Consider the following 24,342-nt stretch of genomic DNA (forward strand, 5'->3'; position numbering starts at 1 on the left):
ATAAAATCCTGAATTAATTAAAAATCCGAAAATTCAATAAAAATACCATAAAAATTAATTAATACTCTAAAATAAATAAAAATAAATTAAGATAAAATCAAGAAATAAACAACCTGAATCATAATAAAATCTAAAATTTAAAAATGTATTTTTTTATGAGAATTAACTTGAGAATGACACGTGAATTTTTTTTTATGAGAATTGACGTGAGAATGACACGTCACTAAGAATTAACGTGAGAATGACACGTCACTAAATCAGCGTGATAGAAGTTCTTTTTTAATATACTAGTGTTTTTTACCCGCGCATTGCACGGAAAATATGTCTATTGTATTTGATACATCAATCAATAAATTGATTATTAAAAAATTAATAAACAACAAATGAAATAGAAGAGTCTCGAATGATGAGCAAAGTGGACAAAAAGACTTAAATTGAAACCCGTGCATTTCGTGCAATCTATAGTTTTATTTATATAGATATAAAAAGTTGTGAAAAAAACACTTTAAATTATATTAAACTTTTATATTAGTTTTAACATTAATTTTTTTTCTTCATAAAAGTTTCTTTCTGTGTGATTTAAGTTTAATTAATTGTAATCGTATGTATATACATACACACATGATTTTTTTTTAATCCTTGTACCACAAAAAAAATTACTATTAAATTTTTATTTCGAAGATTAAAAATCTTAATATACTCGAAGTGCTGAAACTCACAAAACAAAGCAAAACATAGATGAGCATTTTCAAGATCTCCTAATAAAGGAGATTTATTTATAAACCTGAATCTTTTTTCTCACCCATCAAAAGGTCACCTGAAATTTTGTACACACTCATCAATAAGTAAAAGGACTAAAATTGGTTAAATATACAAGTGCAACTTCCTCTTTCTGACACTTAGATAAGAGGGATTCCAAGTATTATCTTCTATCTTAAGCATTACAATACACCATATGCAAAAGAAAATGGCTAAAAAACATTTTTGGCCCCTGATGTTTTAAGTTTGTGCAAATTTTGCCCCTACTCTATTTTTGTCGACGTTTCTACCCTTCATGTTTTCAAACAGTGCACCATCTACCCCTCCGTCAGTCAGGCTTTCTCAGGAGATGTTCCTGAGTGGATTAGAGAGATGAAGAGAAGTATATGAAGTTGATGATGATCAAGGAAATGATATAAATTAAATTTGTTTGAGGTATATATCAATTATGTATGTAACTGAACTGGTTAAATGCATGTTTTGCTACTTACAGGTCTTGAGTTTGAATCTCTCATGCCCCTTTTTCAATTTTCACTTGTAATTTCCACGTTGTAGGTCCAAAAAATATAAAAAAAAAGTCAAATCAGCTCATTCCGTTAGTTTTTTAACGTCTAGACTGACACGGAGGGGTAGACGGTGCACTGTTTGAAAACATGAGGGGTAGAAACATCGACAAAAATAGGTATGGGCAGAATTTGCACAAACTTAAAACATAAGGGGTCAAAAGTATTTTTTAGCCATCAAAACGATTTTGGTCAGCAAACACCCAGCTTGGGCTCAACAGCTGCTCTGACTTATCCTTCAACAATTTGGCATCACTTTAATGGAGTCTCAAGCCTCATATTTGTTTTGGAAATAAATTTTAGGTGCAATATGGTAATTCAACAAAAGCAAGTTGAGTTACCTTATAAATTCCACCAGCACAAATTTGCAGTACAATTAGCTATTCAAGCAATGGAAGAAAAAAATTGAAATTACCTCAATCTGCAACATTCACAATCAGTCCAAGGCAGCAAGACAAAAGCTAACAAAAAAAAAACACAAAAAATTACCATCAGTGAAAAAGCAGAAAAACCAACATAATCCATATTTTAGGAGAAATAAACCAAAAAAAGAGAGTATCTAAGTCATTACATTAAACACATAACAGCCACAATAAGAGTTAGGAAAACATAGCCTTTATGAACGTTAATACGATGGCTACCACAAAAGTATATACGTAATGCTTAACCATACATAAACCACTCCAAATCAGATAGTTGTCAATTCATGACAAATATGAAATGGAAATCCACAATTGGTTTTTTAGTCTGGACATTCAACAAACATGTTGCACGGATCATATTGGTAATGGGTACTCACATAAAAGAAAATGAGTTCATTAAAAATATGAATTGTAGATCCACATTTCTACACCAACTGTAATCAACCTTGAAAGCTATGGTCAATTCTACCCCAATTGTAACAGAACATAACATACATTTGAATTGTCATAATTTCACAGTCCCAAAGTGAAGTAAAAAAATGTGATCTTGAAGCAGGTAGTGAAGAATTGGTAAAAGTAGGAGTTCATTGAGATAAGAATATTTGCATACCTTGCAATGAACATATTTTCATAACTTGCAATGAACATATTTTCATTTGGTAACTGAAGAGTTAAAGAAAGATGGAGAAAACCAAACAACCATACATCAGTTTTTTCATCATAGATCGCAGCACCAACCTGAGCAATATCGTGAGTCTCAAAGGTAATCACATCGCTCTGCCATGGGATTAACCTCGTCTTTGGGAATACTTTCTTCATCCTACAAATGAAGGAGAAAAAATCACATCTGTTATTTAACCCAAAATTCCTAAAAATGCAGAGAAGTCAAAGACATAGAATGACTCAAAAGTCTTAAAACCCAGTTGCAAAAGAAAATCAAAACACAGCAAGGAAGAACTTAAATTGGGGAAACAAACAAAAAAATAAACAAATCATGAGGAGACTCTGTCAATTAATATCATTGCAGGATCAAGCAGAAGTAATAAAGTTGTCATCATGATTCTGAGAGACTCAAATACAAAAGGCTTAAAATAAGTTTTTAGTCCCTAACCTTTAAGAAAAAAAAACCCACTTCTGACATACCTTATAGCTCATCATAACCTGTCAAAGAACATCATAAGGGAAAACAACCATTGACAACTCCTAATAATGTAACAAAGGACATTATGCAAATAATATTGTAAAGTTTCTTGAACTTGAATATGTGTGCAATTATCTCCACATATGTCGCAGCAAGCAGTAAAGCTATTATTAACAGCTCCCCTGCATATAGCTAGACTTCAAGCTTATGTTTTTTATATTATTAGTTAGCAGCAGTCTCAAGATGTAAGATGAATCCAATTAATTAGGGGACCAAAGAAAATAAAAATGCATGATGAAAAATTCACTAAAGTAATTCAAACTTGATAAGTAAAGAAGTCAAACATAAGTGTATCATTTAAATCAAATCCAGTTCTTTGTCTCTTCTGAGAATCACCCATGGATGTAGATTTGTTATGTCTAAGCCCATTTCTCCATCTCTCTCTGTAGAAGAAAGTGCGCTAGGTGGACGCGTGATCCTTTGCCTTCCCCTACTGGCATCCATTATCTCATGCAGAACCTTCCCTTCATCACGGTCGTTCAAATCGACAACGGACACCTTTAATTTCACCCCACAAACGATGAAGGAAAATCATTCTAACAAATATATCAAAAGAGGATGAGGAAAATAATCTAATTACTCAATAACATTTATCTCAAACACTTACACAATTATCAACTTACACAATTATCAGCACCACATAAAGCAAGTTGCATACTCGAGTGATCTTCCTCATTTTTCTTCCATGCCAACCGGTTCACAGTAGATGCATGTAAGGAAGGAGATAGCTGATGTAGTATTAGCAAGGAGTAATTTAGGTAAATTTTAGATAATTAAGGCAAATCTTTTAAGATTTTAATATTTTATGAAAAAGTTTCTCAGATTTAAAATCACCTTTAAAAAATCGGTTTCAAGATCTGTTATGGAAATAAATTTTAGGTGGAGAAAAAGTTTATTTTTAGAGTATTAATTAAATTTTATGTTATTTTAATTGAATTTTCGAATTTTTATTTAATTAAGGATTTTATGAGTTTTTATTGTGATTTGGTAGTTTTTATTAATTACTTTTTATTGAATTTTTAGTTTTTTATTTAATCTAGGTAAATCTTAGATAATTAGGGAAAATCTTTTAAAATTTTATGAAAAAAAAATCAGTTTTAAAATTACCTCTAAAAAATCGGTTTCAAGATTTGTGAGTCTAAATTAAAGATAGATAAAAACTACCAAAATCTAGCAAATCACAATAAAAATTCATAAAATCCTGAATTATATAAAAATCCCAAAATTTAATAAAAGTACGATAAAAATTCGGCACTAATTAAAGATAAATAAAAACTACCAAAATCTAACAAATCAATCAATCAATATCAATCAATATATATTAGAAAAGAAGAACTTCTATCAGACAGATTTAGTGACGTGTCATTCTCACGTTAATTCTTAGTGACGTGCCATTCTCATGTTAATTCTCATAAAAAAAAATTCCACGTGTCATTCTCATAAAAAAAATACATTTTTAAATTTTAGATTTGATTAGGATTTAGGTTTTTTATTTTTTGTTTTTCATTCTCATGTTAATTCTAATAAAAAATACATTTTTAAATTTTAGATTTGATTAGGATTTAGGTTGTTTATTCCTTGATTTTATCTTAATTTAATTTTTATTTACTTTTAGAGTATTAATTAATTTTTATGGTGTTTTAATTGAATTTTTGAATTTTTTATTAATTCAGGATTTTGTGAGTTTTTATTGTTATTTGCTGGATTTTGTTAGTTTTTATCTGTATTTACTTAGTACCTTTTTATATTTCAGATTTGATTAGGATTTATGTTGTTTATTTCATGATTTTATCTTAATTTATATTATTATTTATTTTTAGAGTATTAATTAATTTTTATTGAATTTTCGGATTTTTAATTAATTCATGATTTTATGATTTTTTTTATTTGCTAGATTTTTGTAGTTTTTATCTATCTTTATTTATTACCTTTTTAAATCCTAGATTTGATTAGGATTTAGGTTGTTTATTTCTTGATTTCACCTTAATTTATTTTTTGAGTATTAATTAATTTTATGGTATTTTTATTGAATTTTTTTAAATATCTATTTAAATAGAGATTGGCTTAGATAGATTTAGTTTCTTTTTATCTCTTTGTTAGATTAATAATAAACTAAATCTTAACAGATATTCTATAGAGTCCTTATATATCTTTGGCTTCTATGCATTTTCAGGACTTTTGGGTTAAATAACATTTGTGATTTTTTCTCCTTGATTTGTAGGTTGAAGAAAGTATTCGTAATGACGGGGTTAATCCCATGGCAGAGCGGTGTGATTACCTTTGAGACTCACCATATTGCTCAGGTTGGTGTTACGATCTATGATGGAAAAATTGATGTATGGATTCTCATCATTTATTACTTTTTCCCTTTTTTTAGATTTATGGTTCTAGAAAGTGATTTCATTTTCTCTTCCTATTTTCAAATTTTTTTGATGGCTCAAAGACAAGTCAAGGTTGGTAGGGATATCTAGAAGAAGGAGCATGAGATGCTATCATTGAAAGATTTGGAGTTTACATGACATTTACTATTTAGTTTTTAGATTCATGTCATGCCTTAAAAGTAGTAATCTCCTTAGCACATGTGAGAGAAAATTTGATTTGGGTTTCTGGGTTTTGATAAGCTAATTTCAGAGCGAGAGAGAAAGGTTATGCACTTATGCTTATATGCTTCTCAAAGAATAACATGATTATCAAGTAGAAAAAATCTATATTGTTAGCTTCTCAATGAAGTTAATTTGAAAGTTTGATGCATAAGAAGAAGAATATATAGTTGATAGCTTAATTTCGTTGTTTGTCTCATGTTTTCAATCAAGATTTGTTTTGGTAATAAATTTTAGGTGCAAAAATTTCTCCTCTCCATTTATAACTGAATGCATTCGGTTGGTATCCCATTTGATTTTATTTAAAATTTAACATAATATCAATCAATTAGTTTAGAATATAATGATTGTTTAAAAAAATATAATGATACTTTTTATATAAAACAAAATCTCACGTTACATATATATAAAGAAATCTCTAAAGTTAAAAAGAAGATTTTAATATTTTATGAAAGAGTTTCTCATATTTAAAATTTTTAAATTAGCCAACATAGATTTGTTTTGGTAATAGATTTTTGGTGCAGAAATTTCTCCTCTCCATTTATAACTGAATGCATTCGGTTGGTATCTCATTTGATTTTATTTGTAATTTAATATAATATCAATCAATTAGTTTAGAGTATAATAATTGTTTAAAAAAAATATAATGATACTTTTTATATAAAATAATATCTCACGTTACATGTGCATAAAAAATCTCTAAAGTTAAAAAGAAGATTTTAAAATTTTCAGTGTAACACGTGTCAAAATAGGAGAATGATTTACTTATACATAGGTGGCGATACCTTGAAACATCATTACAACAAACATTGATCTTTGCATGCTCTTTTTTGCCACCATTTATCAAGAAGTGTGATCCTTTAGAGCTGTATAGTAGCCACCAACTGTATTTAGAATAACACATTTTATACTATTCTTGGTGCAGAACTCAAGCTCCATTTCTTGCAAATCCATCACATATCATCAATCATCGTCATGCTTCTTTGGTGGTTGGGAGCATCAATGTCTTTCTTTTACTCTACATCATTGAGAATGATCTTAAATTGTGCAAGATGATGCATCTGTTATAGAAAAAAAATACAAAACCAAATTGCAAACCAAGCAAGAGCTTACATTGCACATGTGAGATGGACAAAACAGATTGAGAGGAACAATGAAATAATGTTTAGGTAGTGGAAAACAATTGAATTACAAAAAAAAGGTGAGTACTGTTGAGAATTCAAGTGCGGAGTTGGAGTCCCACATTGGTTAAGTTTGGGTGAGGAGAAGACTTTATAAGAGATGTGACCCCTAAACCTAATGCCTTAAGGTTTTGGGTTAAGATGTGGTGTCCAAGATCTCTTGGTGTCTTGCTCCTCGGCCCATGGGCTCCCCTGTCTCCCCCCAACAAGTGGTATCAGAGCCGATGGTTGGTGTAGCCATGGTTACGACTCCTTGTGTCGAAAGTCTTCCTAGCGGTGTGGCTAGGCGGCGGGTTCCGTTGACGCGGTGAAGCGAATGACGGTGCAAGAGTGGATAAGCTTCCGCGAAGGGGGGCCATGATAATGTGGTGGTTACTCACACTTGAGGGGGAGATTGTTGAGAATTCAAGTGCGGAGTTGGAGTCCCACATTGGTTAAGTTTGGGTGAGGAGAAGACTTTATAAGAGATGTGACCCCTAAACCTAATGCCTTAAGGTTTTGGGTTAAGATGTGGCGTCGAGATCTCTTAGTGTCTTGCTCCTCGGCCCATGGGCTCCCCTGTCTCCCCCAACAAGTACAACTAATGAGTACAACTAATACCCATGAGATGTCGATGAATAAGATCCAGCTATGAGTACAACTAATACCCATGGATGTGACAGGTATAAGGATGCAGTTCCCGGACCATAACCCCAATCGTTCTTGAGCCAAATAGGAAACTGCCTGAAAATCAAATAGAATCAGAGCTTTAGTTAAGCAAATTTAGAATTTTAACCCATGTACTAATTGAAAAAAAGCTTCCACTATTGAGATAGTAAAGCAAAATAAAAGAGACTATAGCTATGTCTAAAAGCGATTTACAATTGACAACAAAAAAAAAGCTATTAAATAATAAGAAAAATAGCAAAATTTGGAATTGAAAGCAATCATATGAATAAGTATCTTACCTAAATCTCATTTCTTTAACTGGGATCCTGGGTCAAATTTGTTGGACGTCCCTTCTTCTGAAAGAGTTTCTCTGCCTTCATGATGCTGACATTGTAGATGAAGTTTTGGCAGCCAAAACTAGAAGACAATGATTCAATTAAATAAACTTGAAATGGGAATGAAAAAAGCATGTAAGTCCGCTATCAATTGGTCGATTAAGTACATTCAGAATAATGGTTGCATAAGAGGAAGCATCACAACATTAGTTTATTTAAGAGATATGGAAGCATCATCGAAACCACCAACAAATACTAAAGCATATATGAAATTAAATAAAACAATCACAAAATAGGGAACAATGAACAAATTAAGAGAAAATTAAAGGCCATGGCTTTTAGGAATTGAATCAACACTACCAAATATAGTGCTCACTAATTAGGTCAATCAAATTCAACAACAAAAAATAACCTTTAGGAAGCGAAGCATAAACATTTATGTTAAACACTTACACAATTATCAACTTACACAATTATTAGCACCACATAAAGCAAGTTGCATACTCGAGTGATCTTCCTCATTTTTTCCTCCATGCCAACCGGTTCACAGTAGAGGCATGTAGGGGAGGAGATGACTGATGCAGTATTAGTAAGGAGCAATTTAGGTAAATCTTATAAGATTTTAATATTTTATGAAAAAGTTTCTCAGATTTAAAATTAACTTTAAAAAATCGGTTTCAAGATTTGTTATGGAAATAAATTTTAGGTGAAGAAAAATTTTATTTATAGAGTATTAATTAAATTTTAGGTTATTTTTATTGAGTTTTCGGATTTTTATTTAATTAAGGATTTTATGAGTTTTTATTGTGATTTGGTAGTTTTTATTAATTAATTTTTAAGGTATTTTTATTGAATTTTTAGTTTTTTATTTAATCTAGGTAAATCTTAGATAATTAGGGCAAATCTTTTAAAATTTTAAAATTTTATGAAAAAAAATTCAGATATTAATAATCTATTTAAATCATGATGAAATAAATTTAGTAAGGAGTAATCTAGGTAAATATTAGATAATTAGGACAAATCTTTTAAATCAAATCTAAAAATTAAAAAGGTACTAAATAAAGATAGATAAAAACTACAAAAATCTAGCAAATCACAATAAAAACTCATAAAATATTGAATTAATTAAAAATCTGAAAATTCAATAAAAATACCATAAAAATTAATTAATACTCTAAAAATAAATAATAAGATAAATTAAGATAAAATCATGAAATAAATAACCTAAATCCTGATCAAATCTAAAATTATAAAAGGTACTAAATAAATATAGATAAAAACTATCAAAATCTAGCAAATCACAATAAAAACTCATAAAATCTTGAATTAATTAAAAATCCGAAAATTCAATAAAAATACCATAAAAATTAATTAATACTCTAAAAATAAATCAAAAATAAATTAAGATAAAATCAAGAAATAAACAACATAAATCATAGTCAAATCTAAAATTTAAAAATATATTTTTTTATGCGAATTAACCTGAAAATGACACATGGAATTTTTTTATGAGAATTATTGTGAGAATGACACGTCACTAAGAATTAACGTGAGAGTGACAAGTCACTAAATCTGCCTGATGAGAGTTCTTCTTTTCTAATATATCCCGGACGTAGAATTAAATAAATAATAAGATAGAAATAAACAACCTAAATCCTAATCAAATCTAATATTTAAAATGGTACTAAATAAAGATAGATAAAAACTACAAAATCTAGCAAATCATAATAAAAACTCATAAAATCCTGAATTAATTAAAAATCTGAAAAATCAAGAAAAATTAATTAATATACTCTAAAAAAAATCTAAAATAAAAGAAAATATTTCCTGGAATTAAAATTAAATAAATAATAAGATAAATTTAAATAAAATTAAGAAATAAACAACCTAAATCTCAATCAAATATAATATTAAAAAAGGTACTAAATAAAATAGATAAAAACTAACAAAATCTAGCAAATCACAATAAAAACTCATAAAATCCCGAATTAATAAAAAAATCGAAAATTCAATAAAGATTAATTAATATATTCTAAAAATAAATTAAAAGACCAAATCTTATCTTTTAAAATAATATGAATCAATATTTTAGAATATGTAAAATTAAAACATATATCAATTGAAAATTATATCTCCTAAAATAATATCAATTAATTAGTTTATAATATATAAAATTAAAACATATATTAATTGAAAATTATATCCTCTAACAAATTGACACGTGGAATAATTTTTATGAGAATTAATCTGGTGCTGACACGTCACTAAGAATTAATCTGGTGCTGACATGTCACTATGAAAGTTCTTCTTTTCTAATATATATAGATATTGATATTGATTGATTGATATTGATATTGATATTGATGTGTCCTGCGGAGATTAGAAAAAATTAATACATATATACTGTATTTTGGTTTAAGTTAAACTATAGGGTTAAGAGTTCCCACGGGGATGAACATTTTATTAACAGAAAAATAAATTTTAATAAGATGTCACTATTTTACAATGTAACTTCATATTAAGTATGTTCTACATAATAATATAGTCTTTTTTATTTTATTTTGTTCAATTTATAGGGCAAAAAACTCCTACGGGAAAGAACATGTTTTAGAAATGCTTTAATGTCAAACATAATAAGAAAATAATATTTCATATATGATTTAAGTAAATCGTTCATAGTTTTTCTAATGATTTTTGGAGTAAATATACATAAAAATTATGTGACATTTCAAAAGGTCTGTGGTATTTCGTTTGTGTTGTGGAGTTCTTTTATTAAATGATTATCTTTGTTAGTTTCTTAATTCCATCAGGTAAGAATCTCAACAAATAGTGTTTTTAGCATGCCAAATTTGTATAAACCAATGTATTGATCCATGCTTCAAACACAAGCGGAAATTTGACCGTAAAAACTCTAGAAAGATTGTAAAAAAAGTACGAGGAATAAAAAATATTAATACATATGTACTATAAAATTATGACATAAATTTATTAGTGCTAACAAATTAGAGTTACGAGATCTCACAGGGAGAACATTTGACATGAAAAATGAAAATTTGTACGAGTTAAAAAAAAAATCATTTTTCCATAACTTAAGTGCATTTTTAATAATTTAAACAATAATTATATATTTATGTATTGTTACATATCTAAAACACAGAAGCATTGTCCTTTATGCAACACGAGTATACATCTTCACAAACAAAATTGAGTTATACCTCACATATGCAAAACTTAAAGCTTTTGGCTTATTAACTTTTGTGATTTTCAAAATTTTTATATTAGTTAATTCAGTGGATGCTTACAAAACACTAAAATTGAGTGCCTGAATTTGTGTTGTTTAAATATCTACATCTTTATTATGATTGTTCTTACATTATTAGCATCTTAAATATTTTATAATTTAAAATATTAATCGTTGTATTAAATACAATAGACAAATTTCCCGTGCAACGCGCGGGTAAAAAACACTAGTAACAATAAAAACAAAACAAAAAAAATCTTTAAAAAATATTTTTTTATATATGCTTTTTTTTCACGGATTTTTTTTAACTATACATATATGTTTTTTTTTAATATTTTTAATATCAAATGACCATTAATCTGTGAGTGACACCTCATCAAATTGGCTTGAGAATTAATCTGGGAGTGACACCTCATCAAATTGGTCTGAGAATTAATCTGGGAGTGACATCTCATGAAAGTTATTCTTTTCTAATATATATTGATTTATTGATTGATATTGATATTGATATTTAATTGATTGATTGATATTGATATGACATCATAATTAGATATAAAAAAAAAGCATGAGAATTTAAAAAAGAAAAAGAAAAGAAAGAAACCCTAATTTTCGAACGTCTTTTGCCTCGGGCAGCCACCTCTCACACACGAGCAAGCATTCCAGCAATACCTCCTACGAGGGCCATTCTCTTGCTCGCTGTTTGCCGCCACTCTCCTCTTATTGGCTGGTCTCTCGCCGCTCGCCGCTGCCATCTCATCTTTGATAAGGAGAAGGTTGAACTCACTCTTACTTGAACCAACGAGTTGACAATTTAGTGAGTATTTTTCACAATTTTATTTTATTTCATATATTGGATCATGCTAGTTTTATGCTTTAAATCGTGTCTTTGATTGTTGAATTATGCTAGTTTTATGCTTTCAAACTGTGTAGTCAGTTTAGTTTTGTGGAAAATTGATTGCATAATTTGTATTTAATTTCTGTTACATGTATCAATGAGTGTGTGACTCTGATGCATGGGTACGCCCTTTTGGGCCGCGTACCTGTACCGGGTACGTACCCGGTACGCATACGGTACGTACCCGTTAAAAAAATAAATAAATAAGGGGCCTGGTTTTGGCTTTTTTTATTAATTTTTTTTTCCTGGCTCAAAACGACGTCGTTTTGGCCTTTAAAAAAAAAGAAACAGAACCCTAAACGCGTGAAAAGGAAAAAAGAAGCAGAAGTGCAGAACCCAGCAGAAGAGGTTCTCTCCTCCGCGCCGTCCTCTCCTCCGTAACCCAGCGCCGTCCTCTCCTCCGTCGTGCACTCCTGCGCTTTCCTCTCCACCGCCGGCCACCACCGCAGGTACCCGCGCTCCTCCACATCATTTTTATGTTGCTTTTTTCCTTTCATTTGTTCTTGCTTTGCTTTGTTGTATTTGGTTGAATGGTTGATGCCCTGATCAATTTTGATTCTGTGTATTGCATAGTAGTGGTTGAAGCTTGTCAATTTTTTGGTGGGTCTTGCATACATGCATTTTTATGTTGTTTTGTTGAACAATTTAATATTATGTCTTGGATGTTATTTTAATTAGTTATATTTATCTTTTTTTTGCATAATTTATTTATATTTAAATATTTTGTATAAAAAAATACATATATCTAACGTACCCGTACCCCTATTTTTTCAAAAATCGCGTACCGCATACCCAATACCGTACCCGTACACCTGCAACACAGGTGTGTGAAGAGTTCTTAAGTTGATTGGGTTTGGGTGCTGCGGGTGTTAGATTTTTCTATCGTTAGCGGGTTTAGAATCATCGAAATGTGACACTTTTCGATGGTTAATTGCTGCAAGTTGGTGGTTTCGAAATGCATTGAAGTTCTAGTAGAAGATTATGTCATTCTTAAAAAAAATTAGTATGAAGCAGATTTTGATCCATTGCAGTACCCTTTTGGAGTTCACTTTGCATTTGTTGTTACTCCATCGTGCGGGTAACCAATCAAGGCTGTGTTCCAAACTTTGGATGATAATCAAAAATCTAATCATGATATTACATTGGTCTGACATTGTGCGTACAAAATAGTTGCTGTGTAAGATTTCTGATAGTATTGAGATTTAAGAAGCTTAAATTAAAAAAGCCATGGAAATACTTAGAGGAAAAACTAAGAGGACAAATGGTAAAGTTTAGTTTAACTTATAGTAATTATGATTTCAACTATCGTGGGGTTCTACTTTGCTTTCTTCTTTTTATCACACATTTCCTTTCAAGTTACGACTTGTGGCTTCATACTACAGTTCCTCCCTGGATTCCAGGGACCTCTTCCCTTCGTGCTTGAAATCGGGTCAGTTACACTTAGGCCATGGCGTTTAGTTAATGACGAGCTTAAAAGATTATGTTCTGGGGCCTTAAAATTGTGCTCTTGGGACACGAAGAGGTCACGTTGAAAATTTGATGCCTTTTTAGCTACTTTTTGGATGTTGCGCCTTATTAATTCGGGGACTATGATTTGTTATTTAATGTTTAAGACTTTAAGGTTCAAGGGTTTAGGTTTTGGTTGGAATTTACTAGTTTAGTTCATGATACTGATGCAAGCTCATTGTCCTTTCTGATATCAATATAAATATGTGCAAATTTCAAACAATATTTTTATTTACCATGCATAAATTTGGCATATAGAGCTAGTGATTGGATTTATGACAATTTTATATTGTAATAGCTGCCTTTCTCTTTGTGTTTAAGGTGCTTGAAATTAAAATGCATCATATGAATATTTTTAGTATTATTTAAAAATATGAAATTGGCCTATTTACATGTAGGCTTATTAGCCTAATTTACATATAGGCTTGTTTTACTATATCTAGCCTATGAGCCTGTATGAAAGCAACCTTGTTTTAGCATATCATTACTTGCTAGCCTTCAAGTCTGCTGGTCTATTTACTTGTATGCTTATCGGCCTATTTATAGGCCTTACTTTGAAATAAGCTTTTTAACTAATAATCTAGGCAAGGTCTAAAAAAACATATGATATGTAATAGGCCAGACTTGGCTTTGTATTTTTTTAGTAGGCCAGGCCTACTTGCCAAGAGCATAGCAACACAACTGAACCCCTTAAACAAAAGCAAGGCAACTTAGGTGGCTTGTGCTCGTGCTTCTTTTTCTACTTCATCTTCTTCTTCTGCTGCTTTTCCTAAGCCCTTCCTTCACTTTCAGTAGGATGGGAAAGAACAACAAATTGAAGAAGGAGAATGGTGGGAGTGAACACTGCCCCCTAACTGTTTTTGTGTCCAACTTCCCATACTCCTTTTCCAACTCTCAGGTATATATTCCATCTTCTACTTACTCTCATCTATTTTCCTGTTAGTTACTACTTTCCTATTCTTTTATTATCATTATTATTGGTTCTTATGCTTTATATTTTTATGTATTCCCAGCTTGAAGAGACGTTCAGTGAGGTTGGACCTGTCAGGCGTTGCTTCATGGTCGCACAGAAGGGTATTAATTAATAAAAAATTGCACCTTTTTATTTTTTTATCTTGGGTTTCTTTCTGCACAATATCTTTCAATTATAATTAGGAACCAATGTATATGTCATTATATGACACATGTGAGTTCAGCTGAGACTGAAGATATAAATGAAGTATATTTTAGTATAGAATGCTAACATCTTTCTTTATCTTTGCTTAATTGTCGACAGGGTCTGACCAGCATCGCGGTTTTGGTTATGTCCAATTGTAAGTTTATCTTTGACTTCCGAAAGTTTCAAATCACCGTGCTCTTCATATTTGGTTGTTTGGTTGTCTTAGTAGTTGTCTGCACACATTGGACCAGCTCGGGCTTGTTTTATTGTTATCCTACCAGCTCTTTTGATCTGGTTTCTTGCTTATGCTTTGGCTATGGGTGGATTCAACAGAAGCTACTGTTAAGTATGAATATTATTTGACAGAAACCCCTTCTCAGTAACCAATTAAAAGTTGGTCGTTTTTGGAAATTAAACTATGATTGTATGGAGTTGAAAAAATCCCCAAATAGTGTGTCGTTATATTATAGATGCCAGTTCACTGAGATTATGTGAGAGGAGATTGAATGATGGATATTTTTTAAAACTTCATTCTGGATGAGTATGGCAGTTTCTTGGATTTGGCTCTTATAAAGTGAAGGGTATCACTTTTAAGGGTAAAGTAAGCCACCCCACCATTTATTAAGAAATCAACTGTTGAGATTATGATTATATGCTTGCACATGTATAACAAGTTATGGTGTTTTTCAAATCTCGACCTTGGATTTTTCAGCCAACGGTTATGATGACTTAGAGCATGTTCGTATAAGCATTGAGAAAAAATGTGAAAGTTCTTTTTGCTAATGGGACAAATTTGGTGCTTTGGAAAATCATGCTTGGGGAAGTGTGTTAACCACTTTCAAAGTTTAATAAAACACACCCTTTACTATACCCTCTAAACCCTCTAAAGTGATTCCCTCACTTCAGAGGAGCTAAATCCTTGCCTCTTATTGCTCAAATAGTGTAGAGTTGTCTTCTTTTGATGGTTTTTTATAACTGCATCTCATCGTGGTTATTGCTAAATTAGCCCATAATCATGATTTGTTACTTGACTCCGTTTTTCTGTAAAGAGATGTTTTTTATTTTATTTTTATGTTTATTAGAATTTGAATAGGTGATTTAGGTTTGTAAAGTTTGGTATTAATTGCTACCATCTTCAGTGCTGTTGAGGAAGATGCTAATCGTGCTATTGAGCTGAAAAATGGTTCAACTGTTGAAGGCCGAAAAATTGTGGTGAAGCATGCAATGCCTCGTCCTACCCGTGGAGAACGACAATCAAAACCTAATCAAGGTTAATGCTACTCTTTAATTCTGGTTCAGTAGAGCATGGTATGATATTTTGTGTTATATACTGTCTGAAAGATGTGTAAATGGTTTATACTTATCAATATTCTTCCTCCTTTGTTTTCTTGTCTCCCTCTTTCTTCTGGGATGCATTAGTGGGCAACATAGATGATCTAACAGATTCAAAAAAGGATGATAAAGACAGCAAATTATCTGGAGCAGAGAAGCCTGTTTCGGTTTTGAAGGAAGAAGGTAATGTGTTTCTGTAGGTACATTATTATTATTATTATTAGTTTCTCATTTATACATGATTTATTATTTATACTCTTTTTCATCTCATTTAGACGTACAAGTTTCCAGTAAACAAAAAATCTCAAGGAATCCTTTGGAGAAGAAAAAGGCATCTCTTTGTAATGATGTAGCAGATGAGGGGGGTTGCTCAAAAACGCAGAGGTACTTACTCTTCTCTCCTTTTCTGTAATTGTTCTTCATCCTACTTTTTAAAATCAGCTAGTTAATTGAAGAAGTAAAAGATAACCGCTGAAAGCCGGTTTATGTAGTTGACATGAAGAGCAAATAATCTGATCTGATCATGAGTTATGGATGTTTCATTTCTTATATGTGATTGTATTTTTCATTTCTAAATATATTTTTTCCTTTGCCAGGGTTGCCAGAACTGTTGTCTTTGGTAGTCTCATAAATTCTGTTATGGCTGAAGATGTTCATCGACAAGCCAGAGAAATTGGCACTGTGTGTTCTATTAAATATCCCCTCTCAATGAAAGATCTTGAGCAACACGGTAACTGCAGATTTGATCTATTCTACCCATTATATATATATATATATCATGTATCATATGAGAATGGTCTTCTTATGTGAGAATGACAGGAATAAATCACGAACGTAAAATTTATACATGAACGGTTAAGATTAAATCTATTTAATGGTCACTTGACAACTTTAAAATATCATGTGACTTTTTTAAAAAGTCATGACTTTATGTTTTAATCTTGACCACTCATAATCAGATCTAACAATTAATATTTATTCCTATCATTCTCACATAAGAAGTCCTTTCTCATACGATACACCCTTTATGTACACGCGCGAGCGCACATACACACATATATATATATATAATGCAGACTAGATATTTTATGTATATTTAATGGTGTTATGTTCCAATATTATATTAAAAAAGATATAAAAATTACTATTATCTTTTTTATTTGTTATAATATAATATGTTGTATTCCTGGTCTTTTCAGTTCATACTTTCCCAGTTTTTTTACTTGGTGTTAATTCATCTATTGGTTAATGTACGAAGCAGATTCTAATGTAGATTTGCTCCTATCTTGTAAAGTTCTAATATCTAAGTATTTTGGGAGGTTCCAATCTTGTTGTTTTAATTTTTTGATGCTAAAACTTATTTTTTAAACAAGCATTTAGTCTATTCGACGTGATCATATTGAATACATGGATAAGGGCACTGAAGTTTGTTCTTTCACTGGAATTGCCAAGGAGATGGATTTCCACCTAGGATATTGATCAACAAGATTAAATCTAGTGCATTACTTATTATATATTCTTTATACTGCTGGAGATTGTAAGATCATTGTGAAAGCTTTCCCAGGTCTGCTGCAAGATGGCTGTATTTTGGATGCTTCAGCTGTACTTTATACAAGTGTAAAAGCAGCCCGAGCTTCTGTTGCCAAATTACATAAAAGAGAGATAGGAGGGGGAACTGTTTGGGCTCGCCAACTGGGTGGAGAGGTAAGGTGCTCGTCATGTGTGCCCAAGAAGTATCTTTTGCGTATAGGAGTTGTTTTATTGTTTTATATTAATAAAATGTAAGTTTTGCTTATGTCAGAAATTTGTATTCCATGGTATTATATTGAATGTGTTATTCATCTTCTAAAATCTAAATATGCGAGAACCTGTTCTCTGCATCTTTCTCTTGTGAAATAGCCATTAGTAGCTGCAAGTTTCTTTCTGCCATTGATCATGACAATATGCCATGCATTGTCTTAATATATAGGAAGATACAGAATGGGAATTTATAATATGTTATGCCTCTAGAGCCTTGAAAGGTTTTCTCCTCGTTTTAGTCCTGGTTTCTCATGTTTGTAGAGTAAGGTATTCTTTAAATTGTTTATTCTATTTCCATGTGCCAGATATGTTACAATCTTTTGGGGTGTGTTTGTGGGTTGAGTTTTGGAGGGGAGGGAAGGCAAGGAGGAGGCTTATGAGAAGCCCTCCCCTTGTTTGGGAGATTTTAAAGAGGGGGTTGGAGGGTTTGGGAATTTTTTGAAAACCCTCCAAGACCCTCTTTTAGTTTTTTTATGAAGTTCGCCTGAATTGGGGAGTTTAGAGGAATTTATAACTTGCAAACTAGGGAAGGGCTTACCCTACTTCCCCTTCACTTGCCCTTCCATTCCCCTCAAAGTCTTCTTCCCCTTTCCTCCCCTAAAAACTCACAAACACAGCCTTAAATTATGAGTTGTGTTTATACCCTGCTCAACGTTTGTGCTGAAGGACTACATAGATATGAAGGCATTTTTCAGCCTGGTTGGAATGGTATATAGTGCCTGCAGGCTGTACTTTTGTTTTCTTGGAAATCTGAGCATTTCTAGCCAGAATCATCAGATAATCTGTTAGGCAGTAGAAGATAGACTTTGTTATGTTTATGCTTCATTGCCTGCTTCTCTTCTATAATTTTCAATTAGTCAAAATAAGTGAAGTTAACTTTGCTCTGTTTATTGAATAAGATATTTGATATATTAGTTTGTTCACAATTTCTGCTGTATGTGGGCCAGGGCTCCAAGACTCAGAAATGGAAGCTTATTGTCAGAAACCTTCCTTTTAAGGTTTGATCACTTTGATTCGTAGAGTTACAAAAAATGAAATAATTTATTGTTCGGAGGCCTTGACTTCTGACTTGTTGACTTTATATGGATACAGGCCAAAGAAAATGAAATAAGAGATATGTTTTCATCTGCAGGGTATGTGTGGGATGTATTTATTCCACACAATTCAGACACAGGGTATGTTCTTTCTTTTTCCCTGAATTAAGCTGTTTCAATAGTATCAATGTATCATATATAATGTCTTCTGAAGCTGCTTTTTTTTTTCTTTTCTTGTTTACTGTTTGCAGCCTCTCTAAGGGTTTTGCATTTGTAAAATTTACCTCCAAGCAAGATGCAGAGAATGTATGAATTATTATCCAGGTTTTACTTTACATACTGTCTGTATCTTGAAATTACCTGTGCGTATAAGTTTCCTGTTTCTGTTTCAGGCTATTCAAAAGCTCAATGGATCAAAGTTTGGCAAACGCCTTGTAGCTGTTGATTGGGCTGTTCCAAAAAAGATATTTAGAAATGGAACAAATGACACTCTTGCTCATGAGGAAGGTAATTTGTATTTTCCGTGCAACTGATACTGTGGCCAGACATCCTTATCTGTATTTGACTAGGGTAAAGTTACATACATGTAACTTGGGTTAAGTTATGTAGATTTCGATTTTGTTAGTCTTTACTCTACTCTATATCTTAGTTTAATTTAAACATTATGTGAAGTAAGATCATACAATACGGAAGTTTGTTCCTCGCCCCACATTTCTTAATCCCATGAGATGGATTACTTAACCAGTTGAAGTGAATGGAGTGCTTTTAACTGCTTTCAGCTGTTGAAAGCAGAAAAAAGTTAACTTCTTCCTAATACTATCCTTTATGACCAATTATTCGGTACTAGTTTTATGAGATTTTAATATTATTATTTTGGAAAGGGACGTTATTGGTTAGCAGGGTTATTTATCCATTTTTCAGTCTAGTAAATGCTAAAACATGGTGCTTGTGACATGTCCATACTTTTTTCTAAGCGGACATAATCAAACGTGTTGGATTTTTCTTATATCTGAAGAAACTTAGTCCCAGATAATTAAGAGTCTGAACTCAGAAATCCTATTTGTGAAATCAGTGGAAATTGTTAAGTTCTTTTTTCTGCCATTTATATGCAGTAAATACACGTGGCTGGGTATATAATTCTTTTTTAACTTGAAGTTCATTGTGTGAAATATTTGCACAAACCTAGAACAGCGTTTGAGCTCAAAGTACAAGAACAATGTGCTCTAGTGTTGAAAACTTGAAATAGAGATAGGGGTTAGTCTCATTATCACTGTTTGCTTGTTTTGGTTTGATCTCATCTTCAGCATCATGTTATTTGTGGATAAGAAAAGCTAACTCCTATTTATGTTCCTCACTTTTTGTTATTTTGAGTATATTTTGGTGACTTATTTATTGCTACTACTGGAAATAACTGAATATATGTTTGTTACAGCTTTTTATTATGTTGTTCTAAAAATGTTTCGTGAAGTGGCAAATCAATTGGAACTAGGACGATGAGTTCTTACAAACTTAGTTATACAATTTTTTCTAGAACATAGAGTGGCTTACTGGACGATCCTATTTGGTCAAATACCTAACTGCAAACTCCTATGTTCCTTTCATTAGAGTATTTCTGTATTTACATAAATTATCAAATTTTAACTCTAATGGATTTTGTAGCCTTTTAAATTTCCCAGGTAGGTTTTGTGTCTCTTTTAATGCTTTAGCAGAGTATACTAGGAAAGCTATCATATAGAGTAGTTTGAGCTTTTTTCTTTGTGGATAACTGATAGGTAACATTGGAAGTAGGCTATTCACGTTAATTGTTGAGAAACTTTTAATTCTTGCTAAGTCTGAAATTCCACTACTCTGGCTTTACATTAATCTCCTTTTTTATCCCCTCTATATTAACCCTATTTCAAACTACTTGAGTAAGACATCTTGTGCAATTTCCTAGGACAAGAAAAGGTGAGAGATGAAGATAATAGTACTACTGAGGATGATGACGAGCCCATTGACAAACGGTCTACTCATGAAGATGATAGTGATGTAGATGACTCTAGTGCCATGAAGGAAGAAAGTGTTCCTTCTGAAGATAATTTTGATAAGGAAGCAGATATTGCAAGAAAGGTTCTTAATAACTTGATTACATCCTCCACCAAAGGAACAGCTGTAAACAATGGTTCTAAAGAAAAAAAGGAGCCAAAATCCAATGAAAATGTTAAGGATGCTGATAGTAAAGCATCTAATGAGTCTGAAAAGGTTTCAGATGTTTCTAAGCCTGAAGTTTCCACCCGAACTAAGTTACCAAATCCAAAGGTAACTGAAGATGATTTGCAGAGAACAGTTTTTATAAGTAATCTTCCCTTTGAATGTGAGAATGAAGAAGTGAAGCAACGGTTTTCTGCCTTTGGGGAAGTAGAATACTTTGTTCCTGTTCTCCACCAAGTTACCAAGTATGTCCTTAAACATTTTTCTGTGTCTGTATTTCACTGAACATTATTCACTGTTTCCTTTTACTTGACACAGACGACCAAGAGGGACTGGTTTTCTTAAGTTTAAAACCGTCGAAGCAGCTAATAGTGCAATTTCAACTGCGAGTGCTGCGTCTGGACTGGGTATTTTATTGAAGGGGAGACCATTAAAAGTTTTGAAGACTTTGGACAAGAAATCAGCTCATGACAAGGAACTGGAGAAAGCAGAAAAAGAGGTTCATGACCACCGTAATCTTTACTTGGCACAGGTTTGTCTTCTCTGTACCTCTTGTGTACCAGGCTGTGGTAGCTGATATGCAGTAGAACTAACATTTGTATTATACTAAATTTTAATAGGAAGGACTTATTCTTGAGGGAACTCCAGCTGCTGAAGGGGTTTCAGCCAGTGATATGTTAAAACGAAAAGAGTGAGTACTTTATGATTTGGCATGTATCATTAGATTTAACGTACATTTGTCATTGTCATGTTGGTTATAATTAGTGTTAGCTGCTCTTGAGCGACTGTATTTTAACCTACATCTATAATATGGGTATAGCTAGTGTATGCTGCATTGAGGGAACATTCACGGGTACATGATTAAGTCATTCTGGTCAATTGTGGTTTGCTTTCTAATTCACGTAATACCAGGAGAGTCCTTTGTTGGTCCTTGCAGTATTTGCCCTCCTTTCGTTTATGAGATAAAAAGTGGACTTGTATTCTTCTCCTTGCTTTTGTTTTCCCCTTTTGCTCAGGTATTTGTTGTGGAAAATAGCATGAGGACAAGAAACCCCAGTCTCTTGAAAAGTTAAAAAATTATTGCTAACATGGAAATGATTCTAGCACAAACCATTTTTGTGCAGATAACAAAATATTACCATGGGCCATTGATGTTAGTGAGATAAGAGGAGAGTGTGAAAAAGTGAATTGTTGTAATGAAATACGTTGAGGTCCTAGAGATATTTTATGCGTCTAGTATCATTACCGTTACACTATACTGATTTCCTTATTTTATGTTGCATTTGATCTTCCTTTTTCATATGTGGATTGTGGAGTAAAGATACTATTGCTTCCTGCGTAAGTCAAGTGCAATCCCTGTAGCTGGTTTTTTAGCGTCTCACATTATTTGTGGAAAATTCATAGGTTGGAAAGGAAAAAGAAGACAAAGCTTCAATCTCCAAATTTTCATGTTTCAAAAACTAGACTTATTATCTACAACTTGCCGAAGTCGATGAATGAAAAAGAACTAAAGAAGCTTTGCATGGATGCAGTCATCGTTGGAGCTGAAAAGCAAAAACCTTTAATTCGGCAGGTTGGTTAAGTAGATCATAACTCGGAGTTGTCAATAATTGTTTTTGTAAAGCTTTAGGAATATCATTTCACTTGTTATGTTATATGTGTAGATAAAGTTTTTGAAAGATGAAAAGAAAAGGGCTACTCAAGAACGCTATTCACGTGGAGTTGCCTTTGTTGAATTTTCAGAGCATCAGCATGCCGTTGTGGCTTTGAGAGTTCTTAACAACAATCCTGGTAACATATCCATTTCTTATTACTGTGGAGTGGGGAGTGGGACTTTTCTGTGCCCTGATTTCTGTTTCATCTAACATTGTCTTCCATTGACTGCAGAAATTTTTGGTCCTGAGCATCGACCAATCGTGGAATTTGCTCTTGATAATGTTCAAACACTGAAACTTCGGAAGGGAAAGCTACAATCTCAGGAGCCAGCTCGTCATCATCACAACGATGGCAAGGAAAATGAGAAACCCAGTGCAACAGAAGTTCATACACAAGTGAGGGACAGAAAACGAAAATCTCAAGAGAATGACAAACCAGAAAAAGACTCAGTGGTGAAAACTGATGGTGAATTAAGTGGGAAAGTGGCAAATGGAAAATCCTCTCAAGGACGCAAATCCAAAAGACAGAAAGACAACCATAAGAATAAAAATGCCGAAGTGTCATCGCCGAAAGAAAAGCCAGAAGCCTTGCCCATGGAGTCAAAGAATAACCAAGATGATCAAACAAAATCAGGAAACAAGGGTGATGTTGGATTTAGAAAGAGGAAGGTGCAAAACCAAGAAGAACAAGAAGCAGGGCAAAAGGTTTCTAGGAAACGGGCAAAGAAGAAGAAAGATTCAGGGGAGGAGGTAGTAGATAAGCTTGACATGCTTATAGAACAATATAGAAACAAGTTCTCACAAAAATCCCCAGGGAATGGTGGTGAGAAAAAGCCTACTAAGCCGCTTAGAAAATGGTTCCAAATATAGTTGACTATTTGTTTGCTATGAATTTTGTCACTTATGTTCGTGTCTTTTCTTACTACCTCGAAAAGTTGAGGCAATGCAGCTTTTGTTGGACCTTATCTTGATATGTTTTACTTTTCGGTCAATAGGTTATATTTCACAAATGTTAGATTTTCATCAAAATTTGTTGTGTTTGATGATTGTGCGGCTATATGTGCAAAATATTCCTGAGCAATAGATAATTTTGATCGAGTTAAAATTTCCCATATAACTAAGCATAGTTTTGTTTGATTATGTATTTGTGTCACTATACATGCTGAACTTCTTTCTATGAAAATGGAAATTAACCAAATTACCATTTCACCGCCAAGGCATCTTGAAAGTGAAATACATACCATCATTGAGTTGTTGGCATGACTTGGGTGTGTTGGTTTTTACGCTGCCCTCACTGTCAGTTTGAGGAATTTCATAGCATTTTTCCCAATGGATCAAGTTGAAGGATTGTATTCAAAGCACATTTATATTGAAGTGCACATAAAACACACGAATCATCGTTTGATTAGCTATGTAAGATCAATACAAAATTTCCCTAGGTCAGTGCCCACCCGAACTCCTCTCCAAATTAACATGAACTTCAACTTTTGGAGGCAGTAAGTGAAAGCAAAACTATTACCACCTCCCCTTTACCTATTCTGACCATCCTTAACTATTTGATTTCCAAAAATATCCTCAACTTTATAAAGATTCTTGATTTTAAATTCTGAAACACAAAAATGTCTCGAGGCCAATGCCTACCCCATCTTCAAAGGGAAATATGAAATTCAACTTTTGGAGATAGACAGATAGTTAGTAGAATGGAAAAACTACTCTTCCATAATTTAGATTGAGTAACACTTAATACGACGAACAGAGGGGATGGTTAATAGTTTAAAGTGAAATGGAGTATTTTGGTTTTTTATAAACTAAGGGGATGGT

The 24,342-nt window shown here is 32.2% G+C and overlaps 1 protein-coding gene across 2 annotated transcripts; it reads left to right on the forward strand.

The window, feature by feature from the left end:
* The first annotated feature begins 12,137 nt into the window (after positions 1-12,137).
* Positions 12,138-23,486, forward strand: LOC130730513 (uncharacterized). 2 transcript variants are annotated; one of them, XM_057582540.1, is made up of 19 exons: positions 12,138-12,294; positions 14,144-14,249; positions 14,365-14,425; positions 14,628-14,664; positions 15,650-15,780; positions 15,930-16,025; positions 16,118-16,226; positions 16,439-16,572; positions 17,407-17,546; positions 18,590-18,640; positions 18,735-18,817; positions 18,928-18,982; positions 19,069-19,183; positions 20,613-21,111; positions 21,185-21,398; positions 21,487-21,557; positions 22,271-22,439; positions 22,531-22,657; positions 22,754-23,486. In XM_057582540.1, exons 2-19 carry the CDS (start codon positions 14,148-14,150, stop codon positions 23,389-23,391), a joined length of 2,832 nt encoding a protein of 943 aa, XP_057438523.1. In that variant the 5' UTR covers positions 12,138-12,294; positions 14,144-14,147; the 3' UTR covers positions 23,392-23,486. The 2 variants fall into 2 exon arrangements, with proteins under 2 accessions (XP_057438523.1, XP_057438524.1); XM_057582541.1 differs by having other exon boundaries at positions 12,141-12,294; positions 14,147-14,249.
* The last annotated feature ends 856 nt before the right edge of the window (positions 23,487-24,342 follow it).

The sequence above is a fragment of the Lotus japonicus genome, chromosome 1, assembly GCF_012489685.1.
Source record: "Lotus japonicus ecotype B-129 chromosome 1, LjGifu_v1.2".
Taxonomy (NCBI): Eukaryota; Viridiplantae; Streptophyta; class Magnoliopsida; order Fabales; family Fabaceae; genus Lotus; species Lotus japonicus.